This window comes from Hyperoodon ampullatus (genome assembly GCF_949752795.1).
Source record: "Hyperoodon ampullatus genome assembly, chromosome: 9".
Taxonomy (NCBI): domain Eukaryota; kingdom Metazoa; phylum Chordata; class Mammalia; order Artiodactyla; family Ziphiidae; genus Hyperoodon; species Hyperoodon ampullatus.
Window position 1 is genome coordinate 2,898,928 of NC_136922.1, and position 17,259 is coordinate 2,916,186.

General features: G+C 52.0%; 1 protein-coding gene across 1 annotated transcript in view; it reads right to left on the reverse strand.

Moving 5' to 3' along the window:
• The window catches only part of VWC2 (von Willebrand factor C domain containing 2), a gene marked incomplete at its 3' end in the record, with an annotated part of 115,872 nt that extends 98,613 nt beyond the window's left edge, over positions 1–17,259 (reverse strand). Inside the window, exons 1-2 of the mRNA XM_079711145.1 lie at positions 17,089–17,259; positions 14,486–15,269 (exon numbers count right to left, since the gene is read on the reverse strand). Of these exons, the coding sequence (XP_079567271.1) occupies positions 14,486–15,148 (663 nt within the window). The 5' untranslated portion in view covers positions 15,149–15,269; positions 17,089–17,259. The remainder of the gene's footprint in view (positions 1–14,485; positions 15,270–17,088) is intronic.

Here is a 17,259-nt window from a genome sequence, read left to right on the forward strand (position 1 = left end):
CAGAACAACAGTCTGACAACCCGACAAGGCACTGCTTTCTTCTCAGCCACCAAAGACTGACTTTTATAGTTTAGCTTGAGGCAAGACCCCCTAATGTCTTTCAAATCCTCTTGTGAATAGTTCCCTCAGATAAATATGGATCATGCAGGAACTCACGAGGGGAAAGATGCAGGCAGTGTTTACATGGTGTATTTCACTTGGTGGCAAACATGAAAATGAAGAAGGCTGCTTCTTCTGGGCTGAAGACCTGGGGAATGTCCTGGAAGGGTGCTGACCTAACAGATCACACAGTCCAATCACATGTAGCAAAAACCTGCTGGCTTCCTGTTACAAACTGAATGCTCCCCCTAAATTCATATGGTGAAGCCCTCAACCCCAATGCAATGGTCTCTGGAGGTGGAGCCTTTGGGAGGTCATAAGCGTTAGATGAGGCCAAGGTCACGAGGGTGAGGCCCTCGGCGGGTGGGATTAGCGTCCTTGTAAGGAGAGGAGGAGGGCTCTCTCCCCGCCAACTGAGGACATGGTGAGTAGGCGGCGGTGTACAAGCCAGGAGGCAGGTCCTCAGCAGAACCAGACCCTGCAGACACCTTGATCTTGGACTTTGAGCCTCCAGAACCAGGAGAAGTAAATTTCTGTTGTTTCAGGCACCCAGTCTCGTGCATTTTGCTCTGGCAGCCTGAGCTAAGACAGCAGGTGCACCCCCATTTCTGTGGTGGAGGCAGGTGTGTGCCCACACTGGACCCGCCCCTGGCACCCAGCCCTGGCCTGCTGCAAACAGAGCCTTTCAGAGAGGAGGAGAAGGGGCCAGCAAGGCTCGGAGTAACCCCAGGGCCACAGGCAGATAGGCTTGGAGTGTTACCCTGGACCCTGGGCCCAGTTAGGTGGGGCCTCTCTCCTCCCACTTGGGAGCATGGGTGATGGTGAGATTTTGATGGAGTATCTCTAATAGATACTTTGCCTAGTCACAGATTTGTAAATTAAGACCTTAATAGAACGGATGTGATGCCAACTGGGCATGACCACGTACGGACTGGGGCTGGGGGCACTTTTGTTAAAGCCAAACTCCTCTTAAAACATGGGAAATACCGGGCTTCCCCGGTGGCGCAGTGGTTGAGAGTCCGCCTGCCGATGCAGGGGACACGGGTTCATGCCCCGGTCCGCGAAGATCCCACATGCCGCGGGGCGGCTGGGCCCGTGAGCCATGGCCGGTGAACCTGCGTGTCCGGAGCCTGTGCTCCGCAACGGGAGAGGCCACAGCAGTGAGAGGCCCGCGTACCACAAAAACATGGGAAGCACTAAATCCTTTTTTTTAGAATTAGTATAAAAGATTAAGGATAAGTCATCCTTAGCAGAAAGAAACAATGAAAAGGAAATGGTTTTCCTTTAACATATAAATGACTAAAACTAACTGTCTTCCAAGAGTAGGCTTTTTTTTTTTTTTTTTTTTTTTTTTGCGGTACGCGGGCCTCTCACTGCCGTGGCCTCTCCTGTCGCGGAGCACAGGCTCTGGACGCGCAGGCTCCGCAGCATGTGGGATCTTCCCGGACCGGAGCACGAACCCGTGTCCCCTGCATCGGCAGGCGGACTCTCAACCACTGCACCACCAGGGAAGCCCCAAGAGTAGGCTTTTAAAAGATGGGTGTGAGGTGTGACGTGGGGATTGGTTCTCTCAGGGATCACAAATTCAGATTCTTTCAGGGATTCGTCATGTAAGAAAACGAGGCAGTGAACTAGGTGCCTAATAGCGAGTGGTGGGAACTGCAGCAAACGGGGAAAACACTTAATGCATTGAAACCCATGTGCGTATCTCTTCCTAATATAGACAGACAGACAGACAGACACACACACACACACGCACGCACACGAAGAAAACAAAACCATGCTGCTCCCTTTCATCATTCTTCATTTGAGATGGCAGTAACAACGTTCAAACGCTAAGCAGGGAGCAGTGAAGGTGACGGAGTGTAACTGAGCAGGACCCATGGGTCTGTCTGTCCCCAGGACAGACCCCTCCCCATGTCCTCTGCTGTGGGGCCTCCCTGAAGTACCCAGATAATAGTATCTGACACACATTTCCTGAGTTGTTTTGCAGATGCTAAAACCCTCACCAGATGGAAGATATTAACTCCTTGATGACCATAAACCCAGAGCCCCCGGCCTCCTGGAGCCTAAGGTCTGATAACGTGAAGCCCTGTGACCCTGCTCTGTTCTCTCACCATCAGCTAATCCGAGAATCGTGCACGAGCTGATCACATACCCTAGGACCGGCCCTCCTCCCTCACCTGGCTTTTAAAACTGTTTGCTGAAACCCTTCGGGGGCCTTTTTACGGCGTGAGCCACCGGTCTCCTTGCGTGGCCCTGCAATAAACCTTTCTCTTCTCCAAACTCCGATGTTTCAGTTTGTTTGGCCTCACCGCGCGTCCGGCACACAAAATTGTGCTAACGAGAGGAGAGCTGACCCAGCTCCGGGAACAAGGCTCACCATCACCAACTAGGATGTGGCCACCTGGACACATCTGAGGTCGGAGCCTGGCTCCCATCAGCCTGCCTCAGCTGCCAATCACCCAGCAAGTGCTGGACCAGGGCGGGAGAACGGGGCACAGGCATCCTCGGCTCACACCTTTGGCCCCTGCACTTCCCCTTGAAGCTGAGCCTCTTCCAAAGCATCCTGACATTATAACAGGCCAGCCCAGTGGTTTCTCGAGTTAATGAGGTCCCTTTCCACGGGGGTTTAAGAGGCCGTGGGGCTCACTCACAAGAAAGGGGTCCATCTCTGAGCTCAGATGCACCCCTGAGAGCTGACCACTCAGTTGTGTCGCCTGCTGCGTCCTGTCACCCTAGAGCAAGATGAGCTTATCTCTTTGACTCCCTGGAGGGCACAGGAGGCCAGAGGGGACTCTGCTGCAGGAGGTGACCTGAGCTGAGGGGTTGACATCACAGCACAGTTTATCCCTCAGGCCACCAGCGTCCCTTGCTCCTCACAGGCCCAGGGAAAGGCAGCAGCCTTGTCAGAATTCTCTCTTTCCCTAGCCCACTCTCCCTGACATTTCTGCCAAGTGTGACACGGCTGAACTACCAGTCGATTGAGGCAAAGGTGCTCAGGGGGGCCCTGCTTCATGTGGGAAGGGACTGCCAGCAGCCTGACCAGCTGGGGACTCCCTACACTGCGGCCCCAGGGGAGAAAGGTGCCACGGTGACAGCCGTCCACTGGCCAAGGGCCCTGTGTCCCCAGAACATAACTGTCAACAATGAGAGCATGACCGGGGACAGAGCTATGTCCCCTGACACCTTAGCAGGAATGAATACATAGGAGTCCTGGCTTGCTTGGAACTAATTGCGTGTTTTGTCTCAAGCCTTCGGAAACAAACATATTGAGACACTTTTTCAAAAAATGCATGAAATTTAAAAGTAAAATGTAAGTAAGAAACTGTTTTTAAAGTTGGACCAGGGAGATAGATATAAATGAGTATAGCAATGTCAACCTCTGACAAAAGCAAAGACATGATACAGAGGGCAAACCTGTCTGGCACGGTGTATGTTAGTATTTCTTTCTGAGCTGCTTCAGGAGCAGGGGGCATATCACTTAGAAGGGGTCTGAATTTCCTTCCAGGAAGGGCAGAGAAGTTGGCCACGGCCTACTGGAGCTTGGTGCCATCTGTGACCTGTAGCCCTGGACGACAGAAGGAGCCTTTGAAAATGGTCACCTATTTCAGAATTTGGCCTCAAGCTGCACCAGCTCCCCAACGATCATTTTTTTCCAAGAACATTTAAACGTTGTATTTAATGGCATCTCCTGCCTAAGGATAAATTTCACAGCTCAAAATTCAGTGCAGGACACACCAACCCCTGCAAGGCATGGGAACATCAGCCCTACCACCAGCTCAGCTGTCACCACCCTGGAGAACCCCGCTTTTGTAATCGGCAGTCGGGGTTCTCAGCCCCAGCACCCTTGATATTGGTTGTTTGGGCCGTTCTGTACCCTGTAGGATTCCAGCAGGCTGTCTGGCCTCCACCCACCAGATGCCGGTAACATCTGCCCACCCCAGTTATGACGACCACAGATGCCTCCACATGTGACCAAAGTTCCTTCGTAGGGACAATGTAGACCCCAGCTGAGAACTACTGATCTGCAGTTTAGTGAAGGATGGGTTTTGATCCCTTCTTTCTTAACTCTGTGCCTCTGCTTCTGGGATCCCGTTTTGCTTCCTGGATTTCAACCTTTAGATTGCATCTGGAACTTCTTTTAGTAAAGGTTTTTTGGTAGTATGCACTCTATTTTTGTTGAAAAATGTTTTTGTTCAGGCTCCTTCCTGAAAGATAGTTTTGCCAGGTACCTAAGTTGAATTAATGCTTATTTTCTCTTTGTTCTTTAAAGATGTTCTTCTACAGCTTTGGGCTTTCTATTCCTTTTTTCTTGGCCGCGCCATGTGGTTTGCAGGATCTTAATTCCCTGACCAGGGATTGAACCCATGGTCCCTGCAGTGGGAACATGGACTGTTAACCACTGGACTGCTAGGGAAATCCTGGCGGAAATTTTCTCTTCTTGACAAGATGTCAGGGGTCAGCCTAGTTACTGTTATTTTGCAGATAAAGTCTTTGCTTTGTGGTCCCTCTTAAAATGTTTCCTTTCTCTCTGGTGTTCTGCAGTCTCACTAGGTGTGGTTTTATACATATACATACATATATACATATACACATATATGTATATATATACATAAATATTTTATATATACTTAATATATGTGTGTGTGTGTGATATATATACACACACATACATATATCTTTCTTTAGATTCACTGGGATTCCTGAATCAGGAAATAGGGGTCTTTCAACTAGAAAGTCTCCGGCACTATCGCTTCATCTTCTCCACATTCTCTGCTACTTCTTTCAAAATTCTAATTGGACGTATGTTAGACCTGCTTTCCCTATGCTCCATGTACCAAAACATTTCCTTCCTGTGTTCCATCCGTGCACCTGTGTTTCATTCTGGGCAACTTCTTCAAATCTACCCCCAGATTCACTAAATTATCTCACAAGCTGCACCTATCATGCTGTCACATCCTCCCCTTGAAGATTAGTTCCAGTTACTGTAGCATTCCTTTATACAGGCTCGATGTGATTCCTTTCCAAAGCTGGCAAGTACTTGGTATATACCGATGTGGTTTACCCATCCACTTGATTCCCGTATTTATTTCTCTGTGCATAAAACAATATCCTCGTTTGTATCCCAACATCTGGGTCTGATCTGACTGCGTTTGTCTCGGCTGACTCTTGTTTCTGATGCTTTTTCCTCTTGTGTGTAATTGTTATTTTGACATCACATTCCTTGGACCCTTACCTGTGGGGATTCTCTGTGGCTGGAGAGTGTTTGCCTTTGTCAGATTCCTGTGGGCCCTGCCAGCCTGGGACCACTTTAAATAAAAATATTCCACCTGAATTATCCGGAGCACTCAGGGAAGCATGACTAGGAGCTCCACATACAGAGCAGGGCATGTGCAACTGCTGAGAGGGAAGCCTCCAGCTCTGCCCAGTGCTGAGGCCATCCAGGGGGTGTGTCTACACTGACCTCTTGCAGGACAGGCTCTTCCGGGGAGTCTGCTTTTATGAGAGGTACCCTGATCTGACTCTCCCTACCTGGGGCCCTGGACTTGTGACGTGGCGCAGCCTGGCCTCGAGTACCAAGAGTCCAGGCCCCGGGCATCAGTGGACACCCTAAGACAGCCTCCCCTGAACGACTGACTTTCCTCTCTGGTTTCATACATCCACCTCTATGGACTAATTTCTCTCTTTTTTTTTTTTTTTTTGCCATTCCTGCTGTGCATTTGAGAAGATGTGTTTTATTGTATGAGATCCAGGATTTCATGAGTTTTCTAAACGGTGGGTTTTCAGCCTATGCGTCTTCCATATTCCCAGGTAAAATCATTTCTGCCATGAGGGGAAACGCACAGAGCCACACGGCCTCTTAATTTTCCATTGTTGTGCATTTCCACGGGCCCAGGGCTTCCCAGGGAGCTCACAGGGCCACAGGCAGATGCCTGACATCATCCTTTTCTGCATCCATTCGAAAGGCACCCTCTGTCCTGGACGCACCCCAGTGCCCGACAGAAATAGAAGGAGAAGTGAGATCCAGCTGGCAGGATCTCAGCCTTGGAACAGATAAGCAGCAAGAAGGATTTCCGGCTACATAATCAGAACCGTGCCATGAAGGATGGCTACAGGGGATGCAGACTTGAGCGGAAAACCGTATCCTTTACTCAGTCTCACAACTACGCTATCTGAAACAGGCTCTGGTCTTTTCCCTAGAAAGCTGCCCCAGGATCCTTCTTCCTCTGTCAGTTAAACACAAAGCATTAACAGCACTGGGATCTAGGTGAGGGGCCTCCACCTGCCTACCCTGCAGACCACGACCCCACCTGACCAACCTCTGGGCACATCACTTTCTATAGGGTCACTGCCCCTTGATTGGAGGGACCTGATAGTTTGTCACTGTATATCCAGGATGTAGCCCAATGCCTGCAAATATTTATTCAAAAGAGTATTTTTGAATAAATAAATGCAAGCATGAGCTTTCTGTTGGGGCTTATCGATCTGAGAAGGAAATACTTCTGGGAACACACAGTCCCCTAGAGTCACTCTCTAATGGTGAGGAAATTCACAGGCCATCTTGCTGGCGACCCAGCACCGTGCTGAGGCAGGACCACCCCTGAGATGCACAGCTCCCCAGGCCACAAGAGCAGCAGGCTTTTGTTCTGCTGTTTGTGCAGAGCTCTGCAGGTTCTCATCTCTCTCATTTCCTTCTTACAAAGTGAGAGACAGCAGCATCCTCTCCATGTTTTCCCGCCAGCTAATAAGGAGGCTCTGAGTATAGCCCATGGGCACAGGGATGAACCAGAACACGCGCTCACGTCGTCAGAGGGTAAGGACTCTGTGCTCCAAGTTCTAGAAACTGACTGCCCACCCCAACTGAAGGACAGGACTGGAGAGCATGGCCAGGGTCCCTCCCTCCTCTGATGCCGCCAGCTTGCCTGATCTTAAAGAAGGTACCCATTTTCTAGGGTGAAATTTCTCCACTTGCGAACAGAGAGCATGACAAAGCCACATGGCGGCAGGACCCCGGGTAAGTCATACCAAGGGAGGAGGTGGTCAGCTGGGGAGCCAGTGCCCTTCTCAAGGAGCAGCTTGGCCCTGGCAGATGGCTGCCACCTGGGGCTCACCCCGTTCTCACAACAAACCAGCAATTGGAGTATTAGTAAGAACCTCTCACGTGTTAAGTGTCTGCTCTATCACACAAACATCTGATGTGCCTTGAGCCAAGCAGAGCCCCTTCCTGGGCCAGGGCTGGCTGTTGGACCTTCAGTCTGCCCCCGCATGGGCCTGATGACCTCTGAGGTCCTACCCACGGTCGCCATCTTGTACCCGGTCCACTGCCTGCTGGAACCTCCCTCCTTGCCCTCAGGGAGCTCCTGGGATCAGTGCTCCTTTTCTTACAACTCAAGATTTTATACTTTGAAGGCCACGGATATACATCTTGTCCTCAATGGCTTGAGCAAAACACAACATAAGTCCACGTAAACGAACACTTACCCAGATTGATTCAGCGTTTACCAGACACAAAGTGGGCGAGGCACTCCAGGCCTGTATAAGCCTTCCCTTTTCCATGTACCAGAAATTCTCCCAGCCACACACAAAATGCCCCTCCATCCCCACGGGATCAGGGAGGTAAAGAGGCACAGTTGGAAGGAAGTGTCCAACAAACCAGGACTCAAATCCTGGCTCCCCCATCACTAGCTTGATGACTTCAGTCAAGTTACTTAACTGTTTTAAACCTTAGTTTTCTCTCCTTTAAAAAAAAAAAATACCACCAGCTCATCAGTCTATTGTGTAAACCCTGCCCCCCCCAACATATAAAACATATAAGCAATGGATGAACGTTGGTTTCCTTCTTCCCAACATAAAAGACTAAACGTTTAGGTTAGCAGATATTGGTCCTGTCTAAAACTTCCATAAGACATTTGGTCCACCCCCAAAGGTCCTTGAAATTCGGTCCTATCCAAAGAGTCCATGCCAAATGGCTTTGGACAAGACCAAATATCGAGGACCTTTCTTCTTTTTTTATTACATATAGTTGACTTACAATGCTGTGTTAGTTTCTGGTGTACAGCAAAGTGATTCCGTATTATATTATATTAGTATATATCATTTTTCAGATTCTTTTCCATTACAGTTTTTACAAGATACTGAATACAGTTCCCTGTGCTATACAGTAGGTGGTTGTTGATTATCTATTTTATATATAGTGGTGTGTATGTGTTAATCCCAAACTCTTAATTTATCTCTCCCCCTGCTTTCCCCTTTGGCAAGCATAAATTTGTTTTCTGTGTCTGCGAGTCTATTTCTTATTTGTATAAAGTTCATTTGTATCTGTTTTTGGATTCCACATATAAGCAATATAATATGATATTTGTCTTTCTCTGCCTGGTTTACCTCACTTAGTATGATCAACCCTAGGTCCATCCATGTTGCTACAAAGACCTTCTGCTATGGACCAAATATCTTATGTAAGTTTTGGACTGGACAAAATGGTCTTGCAAATATCAAGGACCTTTTGGCAGAGATGGAATATCTTATGGACCAGAGGTTTTATGGAAGTTTTGGATAGGACCAAATGTCCTGTGGGAACTTTTATAGCATTTGTCTCATACACGCAAATAAAGTACTGCATGGAGCATGTAAAAGCGCAGTCATTCACATTAGGTTTCCCCTACCTGAGTTAGGGACACATCTGAAAGGTGCGGGGAAACCATATGTACTCTCCTTTCTTTAAAAAATAAAAGTTAACATTTAAATGGCATTGAACAGAAAGGCAGAAACTAAGAAGTTCAGAGTTTGCCAAATCTTCCTAGAAGCCAAAACAAACTCAGTCGTAGCAATAGCACACACATGAAACTGACTTACAGGAAAGAACACCGACTTTACACAACTTAGTTCATGTTCCTCGGCAAAGGAAAATAATAATAATACTGTTTTGGTCTAAGTAACAGCAGCCAAAAGAATATAAATACTATTAGACTGAAAAATATGGAGAATTGTGTCTTTCTCTTTATTGGCACTTGCTCATAATTGCAGTAGAGATCTATTGAGATGGGGCTTTTGATTCCAAATTTCATGTGAGTTGTTTGTCATTAATAAACTCTGAGAGAGGAGATTTTGCAACAAGTCAGCTGCTGAGGCCCCAGGAGAGGCTTGTGACTCAGTGGTCCCGGGTCATCTCACCTGTGACTACCTCGTTCACTGATCTTCTGTCCAACAGTCCCCATGCTTTGCATGACAGCCCAGCAAGCAACACATATCAATAATTCATTTTCTCTTTTTCTTCTAAGACTTAATACAATTGCCAGTCAGACCTCCTGATTGGCTACGGTAACCAACGTGGACACACAGAACTGATATCATCCCAACCGAAAACAAAGTGAAATTTCAGTTCTCCTGTATCTCGGGGAGTCACATGCATTCTGTTAGGTTCTATGAAACATGGAAACAAGCTTACAGACCCTGTTTCTGTCTTCACAGTTCCCCAGAAATCAGGATTCCCAGGAGGGGAACAAGTTCTTTTGTTGCTCAAAATGGAATCGTGTTTTAATTAATGAATTTCAAACTTGACTTGCTGCTGGCCTGTATGGTAGCCCTCAAGGGCAAATTTAAAAGTGAGGCCCTCATACGTATGACACAAGGACCCACTGACATAAGTAAGTAGCACAGTAATTCCTGAAGTGGATCTCAGAATGGAATAGACACTAAATCACCATAATCTGGGGGGGCGGCTTAATTATGTTTATAAGGCATTCCGTGTATTACCCATCACTCTGTGCCTTCTCGACTAATTCTTTCTTCCAGTCATACTTGTTGATGCATCCTTGCCCCACTGCATTCCCTACACCTCCTTGAACCCAGGCCTACGAGGTCAACTGTGGTCACTGATCCTATGTTACAGGATGCATTGTGCCCCCTCTCAAACTCAGATGTTGCAGTCCTAAACCCAATACCTCAGAACGTGACTGTATCCAGAGACAAGGTCTTTACAGAGGTAATTAAGGTAAAATAAGGTCATATGAGTTGGCCCTGATCCAATATGAGGGGTGGCCTTATAGGAAGAGGAGATCAGGGCACAGACATGCACAGAGGGACGACCATGTGAGCACCCAGGGAGAAGACGGCTGTCTACACGCCCAGGAGAGAGGCCTAAGGAGGAACCAGCCCTGCCCACACCTTGACCTCAGACTTCCAGCCTCCAGGGCTGTGAAGCTGTAAGTTTCTATTGTTTAAGCCACCAACGGGTCTGTGGTACTTTGTTATACAAATGGCATGCCCCAGGAAGCAAGAGAGCACATGAAATAGCATTCATGTATAAAAATTATAAACGAATAGACCAGCTTCCTTACTCAAAGTTGGAGGCCTGCTGGTGTTAAGAACAGGACACTTGGTATACTTTCAGAGGCAGTGGAGGACATTCTACTGGTAACTATGTTTTTATTTGAATATACACATTAAACTGCAAACATCCCTGGAGGGATGAGGGTATTACTCTAATTGTTATTAGCAGCTTAACGGTATTTCACTGAAGGTCTTCTGCTGACATCTGCCTGAGATCAACCAGGCTGTAAAGGAACGGGGATTTGAATGGGGTAAAGAGCCTTGGTGAGAAGGGGAAAGACAGGACTGAAGTACAGAGAAAACCGGGCAGAGAGTGAAGAAACCCAGCAGGACACTGTGGGGTCCCCCCAAGTACAAAAGCCTTTCTGTGCTTTCTATTTCTTGTTTGTAGGAAAAAGGTTTCTGCCTCCAAGACCTTCCCTGAGTTCCGAAGGGCAGATTCAAACAGTCACTAATTAGGGGAGTGAGGAAATGCAGAAGGAAACAGAGGGCTAGGATGTGGGAGGGTCCCAGCTCCTCCTGAGGGGTGGGCACAGATATCTGGTACATATCCCTGAGCTCTTCTGCAGGAACTAAGGCCCCTATCCCGGTGGAGGATGGTGACTTCAGGCTGAGCACAGATCCCTGGAGCACCGCCCTGTGACCTCACCACCAACCAATCAGAGGAGGGTTACACACCCTGAATCCCACCCCCCAGGTTTTGCCTATAAAACCTTCTTCCCTGAAACCCACTGGGTCTTTGGAGCATGAGCCAGCCATTCTCCTGGCCCGGCCCTGTGATAAATAAACCTTTCTCGGCTCCGAACTCTGACGTTTCGGTTTGTTTGGCCTCAATGTGCACCGGGCACAGGGATGCAGACACATACCCAGGACAGAGAAGCACGAGAGGGCAAGGAAGAGACACCCTCTGTCCGGAACATGTGCACAATAGCATCACAGGCCCAAGGATCCGGGGTTCCACCTTCTCAGGCACCCACCAAGAGCTCCCAGCCTCCCTCAGTAACCTACTCTCTCTCGGAAAGCAGAGAACAGAAAGCGCCTGTGTGCCTCCCAAGGAAAGAGGACCAGAACCGGCCTGCCTTTCACCTCCCCTGACCTGGCCATGATCAGGAGTGTTCCAGACATGACCCTATGGCACCACGACCTCCACTGAATTACATTTTTTTCAGAGAAGCGCAAAGCGCTTCAGATGTAAAATGCTTTCCTTTCCTGTCTTCCATGTACTGCGTGCTGTGCAAACTACAGGCCTTGATGGGTCTCCTGGAAGCCTGGAGGACCCAGAGCAGCTACAGGAGCAGTTGTGCCCCACAAACCCCTGGACTCACAGCTGACCCTATATCCCTCCAGGCTTATCCTCCCAACACTCCCAGAAAGCACCGCACCCTCTTTTGTTCATGGAATTAAACTTGCACAAAGCCACACTAAGTTAGGGAAATGCCTTATGAGTGTTCCTGATACTAACAGAATGAACAAGCATGATATATACAATGCAATCGTTATGCAGTTGTACCTATCATAGGAGCAGGAATATCATGAAAATTTTATAGCAGCTGTGCACAGTGTCATCCTAGCAGCTGGTAATGATTGGATGAAAGTTAAGAACAAAGGATCACTTGAAGATGAAAGATGCGCTTAATACTCTAAAAATAGCTTTATTGGTATTTTAATTCTTACTGAGATTATAATCTTTCCAATCTCCCTTTAGTTGCTATCATCTCCCATCTCAGAGTGGGAAACGCATTCTACTTATGCACCAATTTTTGAAAACAGAAATCCAATACAAGGCATGTACATATATACCAAATGTAAAACCAATAGCTAGTGGGAAGCAGCCGCATAGCACAGGGAGATCAGCTCGGTGCTTTGTGACCGCCTGGAGGGGTGGGATAGGGAGGGTGGGAGGGAGGGAGACACAAGAGGGAAGAGATATGGGGATATATGTGTACGTACAGCTGATTCACTTTGTTATAAAGCAGAAACTAACACACCACTGTAAAGCAATTATACTCCAATAAAGATATTAAAAAAAAAAAAAAAGATCCCCCACCCCCATACACAGAGGTAGCTTCATGGCCTCCAGCACTTAGCAATGAATAACCAGAACTGAAGTTTGAATTCTTCCTTCTACCTGTGATGGCTGCTCTGGGATGCATTTGGGTTTTTGGGATCAAAATGCTAGAAATTCTTCAGCCTACCTCATGGACACTTATAAGAAATGACTATGGAACTACACACAGTGCAAACAATAAATGGCATTAATTAAAAACTAATCCCTTGTCTTTGATCTTGTAACACTTAGATTTTTCTATGAATTTAAAACTCCAGAGAATCGTTTGGCTACAGCCCCGTCCCAGGCCAACACAGAAGGCCCCTCCTCTGGGCTCCACCAGCTCCCATGGCCAGCTTTACTTATGCACTTCCCGGCTGCACCCCAGAACATCCGGGGAGGCATCTGTCAGGCTCCCCAGTCCTCCAGGAGCATTCTGAGGGCAGGGTTCCGGACTTATTTCTGTAGTATGGAGAGGGCCTGGTTCCTAGCAGGTTCTCATCAAAGTTGTCTGCCTCTCCAAAGGGCTGAAGCCAAGAATTGTCTTAAACAGGTTTGCCTGGAGATAAACCCTGGGTGTCAGGTTGTTAGAACTCCAAGGAGCCTTAAGGAATGTCGGGCCCTTACCTTACAGATGAGGAAAAAGAAAGCCAGAGGGGAGATGTGCTTTGTTCCCATAATGCAGCCGATTAGTGGCAAAACCAGAATGGAAACTCATCTTTTCTGACCAAATCCCAGCATCTCCACACTTTCTACATTACCTATAGATCTATCCTTCTCGGCTTTATATTAATATTTCTACAACACTCAGGAATTCATTCCTAAAACTCACTACACGCTGTCATATCCTGGGCACTTTCTTAACTTGCAGATCTCAGAGGCTATGGTCTGGGCACCCTGAAGGATTCCTTTGCACCTGCCTCCTTGTTCAGCTTTGGGGGCTGGAGGTGCCAGGATGCCCTCTGCTGCCCGGGAAACCTCTGGCATTCCAAGCCAACTGGCCAAGTCCAGTTGGACTGAGCCGACCATGGGGGACTGGAATGACTGAGCAGCCGTGCAGTTGTCTCCCAGGCTCGGTAGTGAAGATGCAGGGCTTTCGGGGGGAGCTCACCCCCCGGCCAGCACAAGTGCTGGATGGCATCTCCATCCACGCCAGTGCCCCTGTGGGGCTGGGCTTTTGGTTCAATTAAGAGTGTAGGGGGTAAAAGCGTGCTTGACACATGAATCTGCTTCTTAACAGCTGTGTTGCCTTCGACACCTTTTTAAAATATTCTGTGTCTCAGTTTCCTCTTCTTTATCAGCTGGATAGTAGATAATAATCTACTTTATTGCGTGGTTTGAGGTTTAACTAAGTTAATACAGGTGAAAAATGAAGCCTGGAGCCTAACATACAGTAGGCATTCAGGAAATAGCGCTACTAATATTATTACCAGTACTCACCTAAAATAAAACCATTTTTAACTGTAACCTGGCCTTCTTGTTTTTGCTGTCGACTGTGTTTTGGCATCCATTGAGCAAGCATTTTTTTCTTTTAATTTCTAGAACATCTGCCTGATACCCAGCACATAATCTAGGGAAACGGCTTATTTAGATGAACAGTCTCCCTTAATGAGCTATTAGCTCAAGAACACATCCCAAACAGCAGGGTAAATTACCCTGTGTTTGAAAACAGGGCGAGCATTTCGGCAGCAACACTTTTAACTCAGGAGCGGCCAATTAAGGTTAAAAGTACAGCCAGTGATTTTGCTCGGGCTGTTCGCCTTAGGGCCACGGGCTTCACTCTAAGGAAACCCTTTTATCGTGAAGACCGAGCGAATGCATGTGGACTGGGCACACGGCTTTCAAAAATTACCTCCGCACTGAAAAAGAGGGGTCGTGCTGAGGGGACGCGGGCACAGCGCCGCCCACCTCTGAGAGCCACAGAGCGTCTCTTCTCCAAAGTGGGGACTCAGAGCCGGTTCACCCTCTCCTGGGACGGGCAAAGTCGCCCGGGCGCTCGCCTCTTACCACGAACTCCTCCAGGGTCTGGTAGGTCTTGCCCCGGAACTCGCAGTAATTCTTCCTCTCCTTGCACTGCGGGCAGCACTGGCTCGTGTCAACGTGGATGCAGCGTGGGTGCAGCCGCGGGCACTCGGGCTGCGCGCACAGCGGCCCCTCCTCGGTGCACAGGCAAGGGCAGGCCGAGGGGCCCGGCGCGAACTTCTCCCCGATCGCGTACACGAAGCCGCTCTCGTCCACGCAGCCCTTCCCGCGGTAGTCCGGGTACGCGTACTCCTCCGGCAGCTCGGGCGTGGGCTCTGGGTCTGGGCCCGCCGCGTCCTGGGCGGCGGCGGCCGGGGGCTCTTCGTGCGGGGTGTCCCCGCGGGGCCGCCCCTGCAGGTCCCCGGCCCCGGCGCCCCCGCCCTGGGAGGCCCAGGCCTGCTTCTGCCTGCTCCACGCCTCGCGGCCGCCCTTGCCCTTCCAGTCCCGGCCGCCGCCGCCCTCGTCCCTCGCCGGGCGCCCGAGCTCGCTCACCCGGCCCGGGCCGTCCCGAGACGCGTGCTCGCGCTTCTCCTGGCCCGGCCGCTCGGGCGCCTGGGCCAGCTTCTCCAGCGGGATGCTCGGGCTGCACAGAGCCACCATCAGGCAGCAGGTGAGCAGGAGGGAACTGGACAGCGCGCCAACTGCCATCGCAGTGCAGCTGGGCAACCCCTACCGCGTCCCGGCGGCCGGGCGGGCGGGGAGCGAGGTCGAGGGGCGAGTCGCATTCACAGCCCGGGGGCGCGCCGCCGCCAGTCTGGAGCCGCCGTCCCTGCGGAGAGAAAGCAGCACAGCTGAGCCCCGAGGCCCGCGCGCGCCCGGCCCGGCGGCTCCGGGAATGGACGCGCCGGACCCCGAGGGCAGGGGCGGCATGCCCGGCGCCGGGGCACGGCCCGGGGTCCTACACATCCCAGACTGTGGACACGGACACGGAAGCGAGTCCCAGAAAAACTCCGGCCCGCAGTGTCCTCCGTGTCTTCGTGCTTAGCGGGTGGCGGAGCAGCGGGGATGCAGCTAGGGGGGCCCGCGCTCCCTGCAAGGCTCGGATGGAGCCACAGAACTCCGGAGCCCGGCGCCCTCTCCGGGTCCCGGCCACACTTCCCTAAACGCTACTCAGTGGAGAATTCCGCAGTAGAGCGGGCGCTGACGGCCGTGCAGGAAAATAAGAGGGAAACCCTTCCTCGCTTGCCCGAGGCTGTTTGGGGAAGAAGGACGCGGGGGGGTAAGAAAGCTCCCAGGACCCGGTGACTCATCCTAACAACTCTGCAAACGCCACCAGTGCGGGGCGCAAACGCCCCTTCCCCGCCCTCCGCCCGGTTGCCCAGAAGAAGGTCCGTGACTGTCCCCCAGCCCAACCCCCGTTCCCGGTTGCGGTTCGGGGCTTTCGGAGGCTGTGGCTCCTCCACCAGCCACCCGGCAGCCGCTCAGCGACTCGGGGCGCAGACCAGAGACCCCTCCGTGGGCCGCAACGCGCAGTCGCCTAATTTCTTTGACCCGGGAGGGGTCGTGGCGGTGGAGCGTGGGGGGGCTGGCAGCACTAGGGTGTGCGGTGGAGGAGGCCGGGGGTGGCGGACGCCGGGCGGGGCGAGCCCTCTTCACTCTGCCTGTCTCCGAAAGCCTCTCTGGTTCCCAAACTTTATGCCGCCCAAAGGGGCCGATGGAACCCTAGACGCCGCAGGATGCCGGCCGCCCAGCCTCTCTCCACCAAGCCCTCCAGCTTCCCTCGTCCCCCCGTTCAGCGCGTCTCCGGGGGGCTTCCTCCCCCTCATTCCCACCCCCCTCAAGCAGGCTCGGGCCGTCCGTGCCCTCTGCCCACCCCATCCCCGGCCCGGCGGGCTTCAGCCCGGGCGATCACCCTTAGGTACAAACTTGGGCTTGGGTTAGGGGGGCTCCTCCCGAGCAGCAGGGAGGCGGAAGGGCGCACCGGGCGCGGACACCCAACATGGACCCTCACCCCCCGGGGGCGGGTGCCCAGCCTACGTACATGAGCACAGGGCGCCGGCCGGACGCGGGGCTCGCGGCGGGCGCTGGGGCAGCAGCGGCGGGCGCGGCCCCGGGGCGCCCATCCTCCGGCCGGCGGGGGCCCGGCGCGGGGCGCACCGCGGAGAGCGCAGCCCCACCTGCGCGCTTCGCCCGGCGCGTGCACCCGGCTAGGGCGTCTCCGCTGGCAGGCTCATCGCATCGCCGGCGGCCGGGAGCCGTGGCCCTAACTCGCGTCAGTGCCCGGGCCGCCCTCCGCCGCTCATCCTCAGGTCTGGTCCCCGCGTCTCCGCGACGAATCGTGCCCCGGGGCCGTCCCGGCTCGGCCTCGCTCCTCTCCTCCGGCAGGCGCGGGGAGCTCCCCGGACCAGGCAGCCGGAGGCTGGGGTATCCGCGGCGCGTCGGAGGCAGAAGGGACGCCCGGAGCGCGGCGGGCGAGTGGCGCCGAGGCCGGAGTGGGAGCCCGCGCGCCCGCCTCCCGCCTCCCGCCCCGCGCGCTCCCCGCCCCTCCTCTGCGGCCCGGGTTCGGGAGGCGTAGCCGCGGCGGCCGGCGCTGCCCAGGGGTTGGAGGGCCTCCCGCCCACCCGGCCCCTTCCAGGCCCGAGACCCACCTGTCAGCTTGCAGCGCAGCCGCCTCCCCACCTCCGCCGCCGGCTGCCATCCTCCGGCCTCGTCACTCACTCTCCGCTGGACCTTTCATCTGGGCTTTTTCCTTTCCTTTATTCCTCCCTTTAATTTCTTCCTTCCTAATTGGCCCCCTCTGGCTTTCCTCCCCGTGGACG